The sequence below is a fragment of the Bos javanicus genome, chromosome 10 (assembly GCF_032452875.1).
Source record: "Bos javanicus breed banteng chromosome 10, ARS-OSU_banteng_1.0, whole genome shotgun sequence".
In the NCBI taxonomy this organism is placed as follows: domain Eukaryota; kingdom Metazoa; phylum Chordata; class Mammalia; order Artiodactyla; family Bovidae; genus Bos; species Bos javanicus.
Window position 1 is genome coordinate 46,389,428 of NC_083877.1, and position 17,759 is coordinate 46,407,186.

A 17,759-nucleotide genomic window follows, 5' to 3' on the forward strand; every position below is an offset into this window, starting at 1 on the left:
ACTCTTTGCGGCCCCATGGACTGTAGCCCACCAGGCTCCTCCATCCATGGAATTTTCTAGGCAAGAATACTGGAGTGGGTTGCCATTTCCTTCTCCAGGGGATCTTCCTGACCCAACTTCCCCACAATCATTAACTAGGGACAAATTCTTTTTTCTTACAGATACTACCTGATTTCATAGACTCACAGAACACTGCAGCTAGAGAGATTCTCAAGACCCCTGAAGCCTGAACTTTCCTTTCACAATGAGAAAACAGACCCAGGCTAATGTCCTTAGGAAGGACCTGTACCACCACTGACTGGAAACATGCACCATTGTTTTTCAGAGCACTGTATATGTGGTAAATCATATTAATGAGATCCCAACATAAAATAAAATACAATGGTGTTTATCCAAATTGAAGGCTGAAGGGCTAAGACAGAGACACACCTCTGAATTTATATATATATATATATGTTTTTACATTTCATTGTTATGGAATTTTGTGGATGTAAAAGAAATTATTTCACTTGTTTCATTACTTTTTCATGCTTCTATAAGACTGGAAGTTTTCAAAACAATAGTAAGTAGACAAAGGAAATGTACTTACTCAAATGATTTTGCTTGTGGACAAAGTCTTCATCTGTTCATCACAGGTTATGACTGAAACAAGCACCTAGTTCCCTGACCAGGGATTGAACCCTGGCCCCCTGCACTGGGAGAGCAGTCGTAGCCACTGGACCACCAGGGAAGTCCCCCAGAAATGAACTCTTATAATGCAACTTTTAAGTAGAACACCTTATATTTCATGTATGTTAGAAACTGTCCTTCTACTGTATATATCAGGAAAGTATCTATGAATTATTAAGATAACTACTGCCAAGTTCTCTCCCCAAATATACAAAATTGCAATGTGAAGTGGGGAAATCATGATTTTTTTATTATTTAGTTTTAAACACTATAAGAAAGTAATGCAGTCAAAAGTCACCATATTTTAGGCAGAAGTTTCTCACTTCTCAGCCAACAATTTACTCCAATTTACAAAAGCAAAAGAGGCTGAACAAGTAGCCAAAGAAACTGATACAGGAGGAGGGTAGAATGCAGTTTTCATCCTTCTCTCCCCTATTCAGACCCCTCGCCCCAAATCCTGATAGGGTTGACGTGTCAATGGAGAGTGAAATGAGAAAGTGGTCTGAATCATTTCAAAAATGGAATAGTTAACTCTCAATAAAGAACTGTTTTCCACGCCATCTCAAGATGTTATTCAGAGACCTTACGATAAAAAATTCCTTGTTGAAAACCATAAACAGCTAACCCATCCAAATTCATAAGCAACAAACAAATTACAGTACGGTCAGTCACTGACATCTCACAATGTATACACTTTTCTTTCGTAATGGATTTTTTGTATGAGATTAGAATATTTTGCAATACCTATTCCAGCTAAGAAAATATTGCATAGGGTTACAAGAAATGAACTTTTTTGGGGTGCTGGGATCTTATTAATAGTTCCCCAATCAGGGATCAAACCTGTGCCCCCTGCAGTGGAAGTATGGAGTCCTAACCACTGGACAACCAGGGAATTCCCAGAAATGAACGTTTTTTTAAAAATGTTTATTTATTTGTTTCGCTGCACTGCGTGTTTTGTTAGTTGCAGATGCCGGATCTGCAGCTGGGGCATGTGAACCCGTAGCTGCAGCCTGTGAGACCTAGTTCCCTGACCAGGGATTCAACCCTGGCCCCCTGCACTGGGACAGCAAAGTCGTAGCCACTGGACACCATGGAAGTCCCCCAGAAATGAACTCTTATAATTCAACTTTTAAGTAGATCACCCGATATTTCATGGCAAAACTTGATCATGTATGCTAGAGACTGTCCTATTTTATACATCAGGAAAGTATCTATGAGTTATTAAAATAACTAGCCAAGTTCTACCCCAAATATGCAAAACTGCAATGTGAGGTGGGGAAATCATGCCACTCCCAACTTTGCCAGCAGAAAGCTGTGAAACGCTACATATTGGTTAAGACTTTGTAGTTGGTTTTTATCATGATGAGGTGGAATTCCATACCCTACTGAGCTTCTGCAAGTGCTCTGAAGTCCTGCAATGCCGTCAGGGGACTGCAAGCAGCACTGTCACCCAGCCTGTCGTGGTGACAGTAAGCCTAATCTGACGAGCATGGGGACGTGCAGAGCTTTCACACTTCCTCCCGGGAGCCAAGAATTAAAATTCTGGGCCCAGGAAGATGAGAGCTCTGTGGAAAATGTCCAAAGGTTGAGCAACAGGGAAACACCAGAGTGCGTAATTAAACTGATGCTGAATGCTACAGCTTAAGACAGCAAGAAAATACTTTGTCACAGTCAGGGCACAGGGCTGCTGTAAGAACTGTTTCTGAGTTGTCGCCATCACTTTATGTGCTTCGCTAAGGAAGTCCTGAGTAACTAAGTAACTTAAAAAAAATAGCACAGACATTTCTTCCTCTGAAGACAATCAGGCACCTATTTCCTTTAAGGTTCTTTATAATTCAATGCAAAATAAAAATAATCCAAAATTTAAAAGTGAACAAAGGAAAAGGACACATCTCCAGACACAATATATCCCACAATCACTGACAGATAATATTTTAATACTGAAATTTAGCCACGACACATTGGAAAGCAAATACTACCTATTCACTCCAGAAAAAAAACAAAACAAAACTGAAAACACTCACCAGTTCCAAGGATACAGTTTGCCAGGCTGTGCCCAGGGACATCTTCTATCAATATACATTGCAGAGCAAAACTATCAATGGACTGCTTCTTTTATAACACGGTGGTGGAGGTGGGGAGGGGGCAGAAACAGACAGCAAATGTGTAGGAAGTTGCCACCCACACTCTCCATCCCCTGCCCACGACTCACATCAGGAATTTGTCACGGTCTTCGGTCTTGCTGAGCTCAGACAGGACCTGAAAACTCTATACAACACAGCATGCCAGGAGGCAGCTACCAACTCAGCACTGGCATTCAGGCTGAAGCCCATTTCACCCCAGCTCTGCATAGTCCTCAACCTACTATACCGAAATACTGAAACCAATCTTCAGAGAAAGCCACTTGGTGACAGTTTCAAGACTCCCCAAAACCCTTCATTTAAGCCAAAAAAAGGTATTTTTCCATATTACATAATTACTAAAGGATAGTAAGAGCAGAAAACATAACTGCAAACATTAGTTTTCCTCTAGACATGAAGCTGTTCCACTGAGATACACAAGCAGTTCTATGTAATAAATGTTTATATTCATCTTTTTCAAAATAGCATTTGGCTTTATTCAACCCAAAGGCCCAACCCAGTTCCAATCCACTCACTATGCTGTCACTCAAACCAGTGCTGGGCAGAACACAAACACAAACACAGCTCCATCTGCTAATTAAAACTGGGCATGAAACTGTTAACAGGCATCTGTTGCATTGTTTGCAGCTAATGGGCAAAGACAAAGCTGAAATGGCTCTTCTAAAGCAAACCCAGTGATTTCACTCATTTTCTATTTGGTATTTATGTTAGTGGGGGGTTGGAAGCAGGGTGTTAAAACAGCTTATTATGGAGACTGAAAGACAAGTGATATATCTTTCAGAGTCTAAAATATCCCTTTAAAACTGATTATAGAAAGACAGCATTTGATAGAGGGAGAAATAGTGTTAGGAATTCAAATTAAGCACTTTTAATCTCATCTCTGACATCATCTAATTATCTAGAATACTATGAAAGATAATGACTAAAATTCAAGCAATGCTGTATGGCTCACAGTGCTTTATAATTCATCCATCCAGCCATTCATTCATCCAATTGATCAGTCATTTAATAGAAGCCTTAGAGACTTAAAAAGTGAGTAAGATTTGATTCTTGCCCTAGGGAACACAGAACACCCGTGAAAAGTTGGCATAGTAGTAATATACTCTAGTACAGATAAAGGAACTAAGGCCCAAGAAGGACCACCAACTCACTAAAGGTAAGACAAGTAGGAATAGCAGATGTCACGACATGAACCCCAATTTGACTCCAGACCTATTGCTCTTAATTCACTGTGCAATCTTCCTAACACCAAACACCGACCACGCCACTTCACTGGCTACTTACATCTCAGTAGCTCCATATTAAGCTATGGAGCATAGCATAGCATACTATATTATATAGCTACACGACCATCTAACAGCTAGTTCCCCATTCCCTACTCCCACCCTCTTCTCATGCCACTGTGAAAACCCTTTTCTGCACATCTTTCCCATGTAGCGATTCTAACACACACAAGAGCTCATCTCCAGAACAGTCCTGTGTACAGGCAGGCAGACCTGACCTAGAGCCAGTCAGCCTCAGGCCGTGTCAGCAGCTCCCAGGTCTCCCAATTCTGGTTCCATATTTTTTTCTCAGATTCAGTGATGAGCTTCCATTAAAATATCAACTGCTAAATTTTTCCCTGTCTTCAAAGACCAGACATTTTCCACTTAGGCAATATCCAAACCTATTTCCCTCCAGCATTTCTCAGAGGATCCAAACAGTTTTGGTGCTGTTGCCAAGAGAACCTCCTCCCTGGTTTGCTGCCATGCAGAACAGCTGGCGAAGCTCTTTGTTAAAGCACACATATTCTTAAGACATGTCCAGGTCTGTCTCCAAGACTCAGTTTCCTACCTTAATTTGTTGAATGGCTTTTTGCACTCAGTAGAACACTAACGGAGGAGACGAGTTTAAGCCTTCAATCTCAGGTATTACACTCTTGAAACAGTGTTATTTTCAAAGCTGTCACTTAGGTGGGAAGTCTACTGACACTCTGAAAGAACACAATGGCATTAAACTAAGGTTTTACGGACAAAATGTTCAACTTGAAGTTGCCTGAAAGTGTTCCTCGCTCAGTTGTGTCTGACTCTTTGCAACCCCATGGACTGCAAGCCTGCCAGGCTTCTTCCTCTGTCCATGGAATTCTTCAGGCAAGAATACTGGACTGAGGCCATTCCCTTCTCCAGAGGATCTTCCCAACCCAGGGGTCAAACCCACATCTCCTACACTGTAGGCAGATTCTTTACTGTCTGAGCCACCAGGGAAGCCCTGAAGTTGCCTGGCCCTTGCATATTTCTGTTTGAGAGGCTGAAATCAAGCAAAACAATGATGAAAATCAAATCAACTTGTACTACATATCTGGATTATGCTCAGCCAAATGCTGATATCATCTTGGATAAAAATGTAAATATGACAAAGTTTGTTTTTCGGTCAATAAGTCTTGATAAAAGTTTTGAATTGCTACCAACTGAAAACAGTATTTAATTGTAACGTGGGGTCAGCAAACTCTCTGTGAAAAACAGTTAGTAAATATTTTTAAGCTTTGTGGGACACATATGGTGTCTGCTTCATATTTCTTGTTTTGTGTTAGTTTTTAATAACCCTTTAAAAATGTGAAAACCATTCTTTGCTTGTGGACTGCACAAAAACAGGCAGGAGGCTACATTTGGCCTGTGGGCCATAGGCCACCAACTCCTAAACATAGAGAAAGTGTATCCAAGAAAAAAATGCCAGGGAATAAATTGTCTAAAAGTGCTCTGATGGGACTAGGCTCCGATTACCAGCACACTATTAATACAATGTCAATGTCATTAGTTACTTTGCACATGGAAGGAATTTTAATGGCAGGATGCACTTTGATTCCCTAACCTGAAACAACAGACATAGAAAAAAAGGGCAAAGGACAGTTAAAACATGCTGAGTTAGCCCATATAAACTTCTACAGGACTCTGAGTTGTTGTATTAGCATTTACTGTTTCCCTGAAGAGATACAACTGATCCAAATGGTAACACTTTAACTTTCCTCACATATAAGCAAATGTGCAAAATTGAATTCCTCCCTGGAAAAGATGGTAATTTGAATTTACAGCGGTGATCATGCTGATCAGAAACAGCAGCAGCTCAACTATGAGAAGCAATCCAGACTTGGGTTTGAGGTTTCACTAGAGATGCTTCTACAAGCATCTGATCAGCTGCATGATCTTGACAGCATCAACCTAAGCTTGGTTTTCTTATTTATAAAACTGGGGCACAGACATCATGTAGATAATTTCTAAGGCTCTTTATGCTGTTCAACTATGACTATACTAAATAATATAACCACTCAGGAAATACCCTAACAGGAAGAGGGGGGCTGGGCAGGGGAGAGACAGTAAAGGGAAGAAGCTGAGACTGTCCTGTTAGAAGACAGAGTTGGGTCTTCTCTGTTCTCCCGGCACCAGGTTCAGTACAGGCCATTCCAAGATGTCCCTCTGCCTTCGTATCAATATTAACATGTACCCACATCCCATAGGAAATATAATTCAGAGAGATTGCATTACTGTTTCTTAGTTGTCTTCATGATACATTTTACATACATTTAATTAACCACTGATAATGATTATGCAATCCATGGGGTCACAAAGGGTCCGACATGACTTAGAGACTGAACAACAACAATGATTATGTAAGGGGCTTGAGAAGCCAATCAAAATTGCTTTTTCAGTTCTTAAACATCTGAATTGAATGAGAGTTGGTTGTTGGTTCTAGGCACTGAACCTACAACTTCAAATGGATAAAACATCTCTACTCAATAGTTAATAGTTATCTGACTGATACGTGAAGACTCCCAGCAAGTCAGTTGAAAGAAGTATACCCTCCACCACCCTCAAGAGCAGAAAGGAAATGAGGGGAGCCAGGATATCAGAGAAGATACCAGAACCTTACATACATGAAAGAAGAAACTATCTGTGAGACAACTATATCTGTAATGAAAATGACTGTCTCCTTCCTTTCATGAAGGCAGAATCCCTACCAAAACAGGGTCGAGAGGTGGCAGATGTCCTTTTCTAAAACTACCTAAATTTTAATAAAGCAAAATTAAGACAGTAAATGTAACTCCATGGGAAGAAAGAGATATTTATATATATAACTCCTGAAACACACAACACACACACACACAAACCCCAGGTATTAAGAAATAGATTTTTACTGTGACGTAGACCTTATCAAATTTTGTCAGCAATCATGTGGCAAATCTTTCCAAACCCAGTCAGAGAAGCCCTGGAAACTTCCATGCTGAGATGCCTCAAGAAATAATTGTGACTGGGAGGAGGTGGACCACCAACGCTTCCTTCAGCAACTTCAGACCACCTGGAAACGGGGGTGAAGGTTGGGGGCATGGATATTTCTGCTAGAGATGCAGACACTTCAAGCCTATGTTTGTGGTCAATGTGTGTGGAACATTTCACTAGAATGATGTTAACATTCACCTTATTTTCCTAACTTAACTTCAACTCCAAAGCATTAGGTTGCAGGTAACGTATTTTTTGTGCTGTTTGAAGCCTCTTGGCTACCACTTCCTGTCAGAGCTCTTGGGGCTAAAAAAGAGGCATGGGATTTCCCCTCCTCCATGTCAACTGAAGACACAGCTCAGAGCCTCTTTTTACCACGTCTACTCCATAGAAAATGCAAAGGCCAACATCATACATGAGATTCACCCCCCTTTAATGCTTCCCTCCAGGTCTAAACTTTTTCAGGATGCTCACTTTCCTGCAACCCTCCACAAAACAGAATTTCAATCATTTAAAAAAAAAAAATTCACACAAGAAAGATTGTACTCCCTCAGAATAAAAAGTAATTTTTCAAAGCTACTATTGTAAAAGGAAGCAGACACTCTCACAGAAAAAGTAGGACAAAAATTAAGACTAAAAAAAGAGGAAACTAACAAAACTGTTACAAACAAGCAAAAGTCATTTAAGGAGCTTAACAGAAACAGCCTCAGTGAGATTTAGTCACTTTCGATGCAGGAGAATGCTTCTGGGAGGTTCACTCATAGAATGGACAAAAGGCGACCCGCTTGACTTGTTAGAGACTGTCCTTTACCTTCTGGACTTCAGTGTGCACTCAACAATGAAAAACGGTGATTTGGGGTTTTGACATGAGTACCAGCATCAAAAATTAACACCTTTTGGTGGCTACAACAGCTCCCATCAAATCTCTTAAGAACATACTTGAGACATGACATTTAAAATCTGCTTCCTCAGAAAAGAAAAAGTCCCACTCACGAATGACTGCCAAGAACTTGCAACTCAAACTTCCCTAAGCCCAGACATCATTAACACCCAGGAGGTTTCAGACCATTCAATCCATATGAAAGATGCCAGAACAAACAAACCATAGCTTTTCCCAGTGCTTCACCGAACAGTGCTCTATACCCCAATACTCTTCTTTTATAAATGATAAATTATCCTTAAAACATAACTCATTACCATAGCACTAGCCCCCCTAATAATCCCAGCAATTCATGGTGAAATATGCTATAAGAACCATTTGAAAGATGCTTAGGTGAGAAGTCACAACATCACCCAGACAACCAACAGCTAAGATTCTTAAGGTGCTTAATTAACTCCAGCTCTGATGTTAAGGTCACTTGTACAGGCAGCTTAAAACCAGCTCTGATTTGCTCTTCTTCAGTTTAGGTTAAGTCTGAGATCTTGTTACCTGAACAGAGTCCTCCAAAACTAGGAAGGACAGCTCCCAACCAAGACCAGAAAAATCAGAATCAATTGAAAGTAACTGGGGGGTACACTGCATGTTCTGATTCGTTTAGCAAGTAATAAAACCAAAAGGAAAATACACAGAAAGGCAGGTAGAATGTAAGATCAATTTCCCAGCTGAGAATTACTAAACCTTCAAGGGTAAGAATTTTAAAAACTGAGATGTGCTGCTTTGCAGGAGATAGTAAACCATATTTTCCTGATCATATCATTCCAAAAGTCACCAACCCTCCCAACGCCCATTAACACTCCCAGAACAATTTAATGGTCCATAGACAGTATCTCATTATTAGTCACTTTTTGCTCTTTCTCCTGCACTTGATCCAGAGGGAGTAAAGAAAGAGAAATGGTAACCAGTACTCCCAGTAACTAGAGAAAGTTCTACTTTCTATTTCTCTCCCTTTACCATCTTCTCTCTTCTATGCCCCACCTCTTTACTGTATATTTTGCTTTTCCTTTCTATTTCACACCCAGCTCTCCTTTACTTTTTCCGAGTATCCTCATTTCGTTCTTGAGTCCCCTTAACTCATCTACCTTTTCCTACGATTTCCTCATAGTATCTCTGACCAGACTTCTTGCAGCCAGTGTCCCTCTCATCCCTCAACTCTCAATCACCCTTTCCTCCGAATTCCTTTTGGATTCCTGGGTTCTCCTCTACCTTGTCCCTTGGGTCCTCGGTCCCTTTACTCCCCGGACCTTCCATTCCCACTCCCCCAACCCTTCGTTTCCCCCTTCCATTTCCTTCCTCTTTTAATCCATTTCACACTCACTATCCCCTTCTCTTTCTCTATGAGCTTTCCTGTGTCCCCCCACTCTGTCTCTCTAAGATCCCCTCCCTGTCACACCCCCAACCCTCTCATTTCCCCCAATACCCCTAGTCCTTGTTCTTCTGGTTCCTCCTCCTCTTCCTTTGCCCCCAAGTTCCTCCTTTCAACCCTCTCAGCCCCACGTCCTCATCGCCTCTCTCTCTCACGCCTTCACCCTCTCCCACTGCCCTCGCCGCCCAGCTGTCCTCGGGGTCCCCTCACTGAGGCTCCCAAGTCCTCCCACCGCTCTCTCCCGGCCCCCTCGCACCCGCCCCCCATTTCTCACTCCCAGTCCGCGGCCGCAGCCCCTCCCTCACCGATGGTGGAGATGAAGGTGGTGTTGAAGGCGTCTTCGGAAAAGCGAAATAGCAGGCAGGTCTTGCCCACCCCAGAGTCGCCGATCAGCAGCAGCTTAAACAGATAATCATACGTCTTCGCCATCTTCTCGCTCCGGCCCTCTGACCGGGGAGCCAGAAGAGCGGCTGAGAGAGGCGGGGAGGGGGCCGCGGGCGAGGGGGCGTGCCCGCCGAGCCGCCGCTCGCCCCGCCCCTTCCCCCGCCCCCTTCCGCGGAGAAGGCCTGCGCGCCCCGCCCCGCGTGGCCAATCCACGGGGGTTTCGTAATCACAGCCGGCGTCCCAGTGTTTTATGGGACTTGTAGTTCTTGTGAGGCGCTTCGGGCGTGCCTTGGGCGGGCTGTCCCCGCGGCCCCAGAGGATAAAAGAGGATCCTCTCTAAGCTGGGTGACCCGGCATTAGGCGTTTCCTCTAGAGCTAGCTGGGAGGCCGGGCTTCCAACTCTGCGTGTTGCGCCACCGGAACTTAATTTCATCGTTTCTTTGTGTGCGGACGCCTTTCAAATGCAGGACCTTGAAGGCTGAGTCCGCAGTTCCCGCATCTCTTCCACCGCGCCCCGGAGCTGAGATGCTTTCTTTCCTTCATGCTGCCGTGGCGCTGCCTGTGGATTATTTGCAGAGTGCCTTATCTTGCTTCTCCTCCAGTTCCTGTCCAGCACTACGTCTAAGCCCCCTCCCCTCCCTCAACCCCTCAATTACCGAGCTCAAAAAGAATGACTGCCTTTCTCACTTGAATCCACTCCTATTCTCTTCTTCAAACCTCCAGAGCAGAGCTAAATACAGTGGGTATTTTAAAGGATCTACTGTGCAGACCGCTCCCCTCTTCCTGCAGGAGGATGGACAAAAAGAATCTGGGAATTGAAATCTGTGAGGCTTGTACGTCAGGCATGTGCCTGATAAAACTCCAAGCATTCATTCGAGGCAGAAACTGACGGTGGGAATCTGGAGGGTAAGATTTGGATTTTGTCTTGGCTCAGCTGCTTAACAGCACATAGGCTTTCTGCACCTCAGTTTTCTCATCTGTAAAATGGGTATAAAACAAGTGTCTCATAGGATTGTAGGAAAATTAAGTGAGATACTGAATGTGAACCTACTTTGAAATCCTTAAGGCAATGTGGCAATGTTAGTATTGATGGTTACCTTCTTCAGCCCTTTGTAGGCTCTCATTTTAATGGATAACAAATAGGGGAGAAGGAACATTCTGTTATACCCAATCCGTCATTTATTGTCTTAGACTATTATTTAATTGTTTCATGGATGTATTGTTAAGGCCTCTTTCGGTAGCTAGGGGCAGAGCCCCAGCCAGTGAAGGGGATTTAACGACTCAGGTAAATCACAAGGGCAAGTGAATAGCTAAGGAGGTCTGGGACCAAAAGCTGTATCCACTAGGGGTGTCCCTGTCTCTCATCTCTTTTATCTTCTAATTTCTAATATGTCAAATATGAACAAAAGCTCTTTAGAGGCCTCAATAATTTTTAAGAGGATAAAAGGATCCTGAGGCCAAAATATTTGAGAACGACTGTCTATGGTTCTTTGCTCTAAAGAAACACCTTTCTGGGAGGTTGAAGGTTATTAAGGGAACTAATGCACTCAGCCTTTAGTAGACTAAGGGGAAAACTTGGACAGTTGGTTGAAGACGACAGCAGGTTTTTCTAAAACACGTCTTGAGTGCCTTGTGACTTCATATTCAATGCCAACGATATTACATTCTTAATCTTGTGAGTTAAGAAAGAGTAGCAAATTCAATTGGCCCTAGTAACTACTTTCACCTTCTATGTGGAAAAAACAATGAAATGTGTCATTGACACACTTATTAATCATACAATAGCCAGAGGCTTGTTGCTAATCTAATGTCTAATTTCTAGAGTCCACTTGATGGGAACAGATCTAAGAAGGTCAAAGTCACAGTTTATATCCCCTAATGAGGACAGATTATGCCCTCTGGCACAGGCTGAGCCTCCCTGCCCCAGTCAGAGCGCTTGGGCAAGTCCTGTGAACTGGGCCTCAGCCAGGGCTGAACAGGACTTCCCAGGTGGCACTAGTGGTGAAGAACCCACCTGCTAACACAGGCGACATAAGAGACACAGGTTTGACCAATGGGTTGCGAAGATGCCCTGGAGGAGGGCATGGCAACCCACTCCAGTATTCTTACCTGGAGAATCCCATGGACAGAGGAGCCTGGCGGGCTATAGTCCATGGGTTCACAAAGGGTTGGACATGACTGAAGCCACAGGACAGCGTAGCACAGCACCGTGCTGAACAAATATGGACAGTTTAGTTCTATACCTTCCTATTCATTCTGGAAAAGAACAGGGAAATCTTTAAGACCACTGGAATCCTCTTTCTTTTATAAAATGTGTACTGATTAAAATAACTTTTAGTTCCACTACCTGCATGCAACTGTTGGCATTCTCTCTGTGTATGAATAAGAACACAATGATGTGGCAAAGAACTTAAATTCATAAGAGAAGCTAGAGTTAGGAATTCTAAAGTCCCTAAGTTTCCTTAGGGGAATTTTGTTAATTTTTTTGTCTTGTTTTCACTTCCTTGGTTTTTCTCTATCAGCAAGTGTGTATAACGTTGGGACTTTCTAGCTGGTAAGTTTATGCACCACTGTTGAACCATGCAAGCATTCTGATATATGACACTACTTCAACAAGTATTCAATTTTTTTCATTTTGTGAATTATGCATTTTCATATTTTGTATAATACCATGTTACTTAGAGATCAGATTTGGATGGTAGCAACTACTACTGAATCAAGGCACTTTGCTTAAAAGACTGGACAAGAAGTGTATTCGTAGAGCTGAAGGTTCCACAGGTGACAGGTTGCTGGCTGCCACTTTTTCTTTCTCTAAGTGGCACGTTGCTATGTTCTAAGAAAACCACATCAATACATTTTTTTTTTTTCCAGTTGCCCGGTAATGTAAAATGCTACGTCACTGCAGAACACCAGGCAGACCAGCACTTTCAAATTGATTCTGTACATGTCTACTGAAGCTTTTGATAAGGTTGATATTACATGGCAGCTTGACTTACAGAAATCTAGCTGTCCAAGGAGTTTACCCTCTGTGGTTTTTGTCAGGCCAGCACTCTTTTTCTTCTTGCTTTTGGGAAGCTGCTCCTCCCCCACTGGTGGCTGTGAATCATGGTACTTTACTCCTTCAGCCACAGAGATGGGCATATGGCCAGGCTGGGTCAAACTGAGTTCTTCCTCATGAATTTTCTAATGAGGTGGGGTGATGATGCTGGAAGGAGGTCTCTCTGGTAGGAGGTCTGTGTGAGTTTCAGGCTAGTTGATCAGAGCAATAGTCCATCTTCCTCTGTTCTCTTGTTGCTGCTCTCCTCTGTTTACTTTGTCCTCAGTCTGGCTTTCCTTATGGTAGCAAGCAGGACTGCCACGTTGCACAATTCCAAGAGCCATTCTTCACTTCTTACACTAGTTTATTCATCTTGGGGGTCTTTAACCCTCAAGAATCCATGAACAGGGGCTTCCCTGATGTCCAGTGGTTAGGAATATGCCTGCCAATGCAGGGGACATGGGTTCAGTCCCTGGTCGGGAACATTCCACATGCCACAGGGCAACTAAGCCTAGTGCCACAACTGTGGAGCCCAAGTGTAGCAACTACTGAAGCCCACGCTCCACAAGAGAAGCCACCACAGTCAGAAGCCCCCACACGGCAGCTAGAGAGTAGCCCCCGCTCTCTGCAACTAGAGAAAGCCCACGCAGCAACGAAGACCCAGCACAACCAATAATAATAATAATTAATAAACAAATATTTTTAAAAAGAATCTACAAACACATTCTTGAGGATCTGTGTGTTCTCTAGGCAAATTTTCAAATTAATTCAAGCATCCTTTAACTAGTTTAAAATTGTTCCATGACACCTAAATGCAAGAAATGTCACCTTTCGTAACTGCTTAAGTGAAATTAAACTTGGCTGAGATCCCTACTTCTCAAGGACTGACAAGACTGGTACCAAATATTACTGGGATTCTTCCTCCTCTTAATTTTATCCTACAAAAATCCAAGTGCTTATATGGTCCTAAAAAATTCGGGACAAAGAAACCTCTGCTCCTCTGCCTGCACTTAGCCTGCTGATGCTTCTATCCAGCCCCCCATGGATTCTGGTCCTCTGCCAGTTGAGCACAGCTGTCCCGGTGGGCTACAAAGATGTCCTTCATGGTGATTATTTTCACTGACTGATGACTCAGCCATCGAATAAGTTCTCTCTCTGTTATCTAACAGTTTGTGAACTTCTTTGTCTTCTCCCTTAAAAGTTGAGTCTTTTGAGGAAAGGGACATTGCTTATTTTTCACTGTGTCCCCAGCATGCCTAGTAGGTACTCAGTTGTTGAATGAATGAATGAACATCTGACTATCATGCCAGCCGTCTACATTTTTGTTGGCGGGGGCCATGCTACGTGGCATATGGGATCTTAGTTCCCTGACCAGAGATAGAAACTGCACCCCCTGAAGTGGAAGCATGTAGTCTTAATTACTGGACCACCAGGAAAGAAAGTCCCCAGTCTAGGTATTTTTTAAAAACATTTGGGACACCTTCAGTTTATACTAAGCCCTAGGTATTTTTAGCTTCACCAATACCTTTCTGGTTGTCCTCTACCTTGTATTTGTATATTATTCATTCTGTAAGAATAATATTTATTGTTGTATTTAAAAATAGTTGTGATTATGTATTATTTCTCTAGGTTGTCAAGATCATATTGAATGATAACTCCTCAAAAATATCAATTTCTCTTATCCACTGTGTGTCATATCAAAACATTCTGTTTATTTAGTGATAATCCAGTGGGATAATTCTATAATTATCTTCATCAGAGAGGGACACACTGTACTCTTTCCACCCACTGATGTTTCCTGAGCAATCACTGGTTGAATCATGTCCACTTAAAGAAATAGTCATTAAGCTCACACTATGAAACCAGCTCAGCAAGGCCTACCTGGAGGAGTCAGAGGTATCTATCATGTGGCCCCTGCCCTTAGTTTGCTTCCCAGGTAATTGAAGGGAGATCTCACAAGTTCAGTGATGAATAGGAGGCAGATATCTGGTTGACACACACTTCATTTATTCTGATGGATCAGGTTGGCTTTAATTCTGATTGTTTAGACATTCAATCTGATTGGTCAAGTGCTCATGCCAAACATTGTTAAGTATTTTACATATCACCACTGAATGTAAAAGTTAAATAAAAATGACATGATAATGCTGAAAAATGACTACATGAAATTTACTCCACTATAAGGTGGATTGGAAGAAATCTATTCTGATACAGCTTATATTGTTTCTTTTCTAATAGAAAAGTTTTCATTAGCCTAGGCATTGCTATGTAGTATTTTTTGTCAAGTAAGGTACATACACAGTAAGTACTCTGCGTTTTGGGTAGAGTTTCTTGTTTAAATGAATGATTCAATAATGCCTTTTGGAACCAACTCTAAACTGGACTTTGATCTAATGGTGAAGTCAAGATGTGCTGAAACTCATAATCAGCATCATAACAGATACTGAGATACATATGGCAGTAAATAATAGAACACTGAATGACTTAAATAATAAAGATATTTACTTGGACTTCCCCCAGCAGTCCAGTGGTTAAGACTCCATACTTCCACTGCTGGAGGCCCAGGTTTAATCCCTGGTAGAGGAAGTTTGGTGTGCTATGTGGTGCAGCCAAAAACAACCCCTAAAAAGCAAAACAAAACCAAAAAATTTACTTAACACATACTAAAATAATCAGATCTACAAGGAGTGACAGGTGAGTAATCCAGTAGATCAGATGACATGCCTGGGACCTGGTTTCTCTCTCTTGGTTTCTTAGCAATGCTTCCTCAACTGCTAAGTCACGTCAGTCATGTCCGACTCTGTGCGACCCCATAGATGGCAGCCCATCAGGCTCCTCCATCCCTGGGATTCTCCAGGCAAGAACACTGGAGTGGGCTGCCATTTCCTTCTCCAATGCATGAAAGTGGAAAGTGAAAGGGAAATCCCTCAGTCGTGTCCGACTCTCAGCGACCCCATGGACTGCAGCCTACCAGGCTCCTCTGTCCATGGGATTTTCCAGGCAAGAGTACTGGAGTGGGGTGCTGTTGCCTTCTCCGCAAAGTAACACTTAATTCAACAGGCCAACCCCATGTTTTTGTAAAATGTTTTCCTGAAACTCCTGGGACTCTTTGATTCAAAGAGAACAGAAGGTAAAGAATCTTCTTTCTCAGGAATTCAAATAAACCTGGAATTCAGCTCCATAGGCCCTGACTACTCTTTTGTGAACTGATCCTAGGGTCCAAGAGAATGGCGTATGCCAACTGGCTTAAGTGATTCAAGCTGAGTATGGGGTCAGACTTACCCTAGATCACAAGGTTCTGTTAGAAAGAGAGAAGACAGGAGGCAACAAGGCTGTAGAAACAACCAATGAAAACTAATACTTGTTTCAGTGTCCAATGCATATAGGTATTTATATCATGTTTGGTTATATTGGAATTTCTGGAGGTCAGGGGGCTGAATCCAGGAAAATTCTGACTTGTCATTCTCTTAAACAGATGGATTGATGTTGAACTGGAAAAAAGAGGCAAGAAAGAAACAGTGTTTCCTTGAGGAGGGGATGGGTGCCTAAAGTCAGAATTAACATAGGCATTTAGACACCTGCTACCTATTCTATCCCACTTAAGCAACCAGCTAAGGCTAAGCACTTTGGGAGCCTTGAACTTTCTAAATTCTCTGTCAGACCCTGACAAGCCTGTCCTGAGTTTGTAATGGAGGGAGAATTGGACAAAGCATCAGGTGACTGGGGTTCTCTTCCTAGTTCCGCCACTAACAAGTTCTATGACCTTAAGGACAACGACTCTTCTGTGCCTCAGTTTACTCTCTGTAAAATGAAAAAGGCTGGACTAGAGAATCCCTCTCTGTCCATAAAATCCTTTGACTCATGAACCCAAGCTCCTAACACATGTCCTAAGATCTGCCCTAGGGGTTCTGGTTTACAGACTTTGGTCTCCAAGGCCAACCAAACACCGTAGTGAATTTGAGATTTATCGACAGGCCTAGCAGTCTCTTGGAGGCCAGGCAGAGTGTGGTGTTGGGAAAGGAGCCCAAGACACCTAGTTCCTTATTCTAAAGAGCTCTCAGTCCACCCTATGACTCAGTCATCAGTACTTCTCTCTTTCCAAGGAGTGCAGAGTATCAGTCCTTTCTGTGATGGCAACAAGTTACTGGGTTGCCAACAATTTATTTAGTTGTCAACCTGCAGGATGAAGAGAGTGAAATTCTGTTTTGTATTTTGAGCCATATTCAATAAGATTACTGCCTCAAATTCCTACTTAATATTGATAATCATTTCCTGAATAACCTTACACAGACTTTTCCCTGCCACCCTAATTTAACAGCAGCAAGGGCTTATAAGTGGAATTAGTTAGGGAGCTATGAATACTCCCAAACCTATGATAAAACACCCTGTCTCTCTTGAAATTCATTGTTCTTTGTGTTAAGGAAGAACTGAAGAATTAATGTGGAATCAAGCAGATCTCTTTGATGGCTCATTTTTAAGATTTACAATTATAAATTATGGTGACAAGCTAATAGAATGCTGAGAAATAAGGCTAGGTAGGTGATTCTTTTGGACCAGGATGAATATTCAGATTAAGAAGAACTGCTAATGAAATCCCAATCACATAGTAATTTCCCCCCTATTACTTTCTGGAACTCAAGTAGCTATATGGCCTAATTAGGCCTGTTTGGGGGATTATCACATTTTATTTCTGCAATGAATGGCATCACTCGGCGTTTAATATTCATTGAGGGTTTTACAGAACAGAGAGGTTTCCATATGTCTCTAGAGCAAAACATTTGTGTTTGCCATCTGCTACTCAAGAGTAGTTCTGTAGAAAAAAGAATGCAAATCACTTGGTTCTTTAATTACTTTGGAGTTAGGCTATACTATAGCTGGGACTGTGGGACAGCCAAGTCATTGCTTCAAGAATACTGTTGTTTACTTAGCCACCAACTCAAAGGACTCTTTTTCAAGCAAATGGCATGAAAAGAAA

General features: G+C 42.3%; 1 protein-coding gene across 1 annotated transcript in view; it reads right to left on the reverse strand.

The window, feature by feature from the left end:
- The window catches only part of RAB8B (RAB8B, member RAS oncogene family), a 70,170-nt gene extending 60,270 nt beyond the window's left edge, over positions 1 to 9,900 (reverse strand). The window contains exon 1 of the mRNA XM_061431100.1: positions 9,669 to 9,900. Within this exon, the coding sequence (XP_061287084.1) occupies positions 9,669 to 9,792 (124 nt within the window). The 5' untranslated portion in view covers positions 9,793 to 9,900. The remainder of the gene's footprint in view (positions 1 to 9,668) is intronic.
- Between the last annotated feature and the right edge of the window lie 7,859 nt (positions 9,901 to 17,759).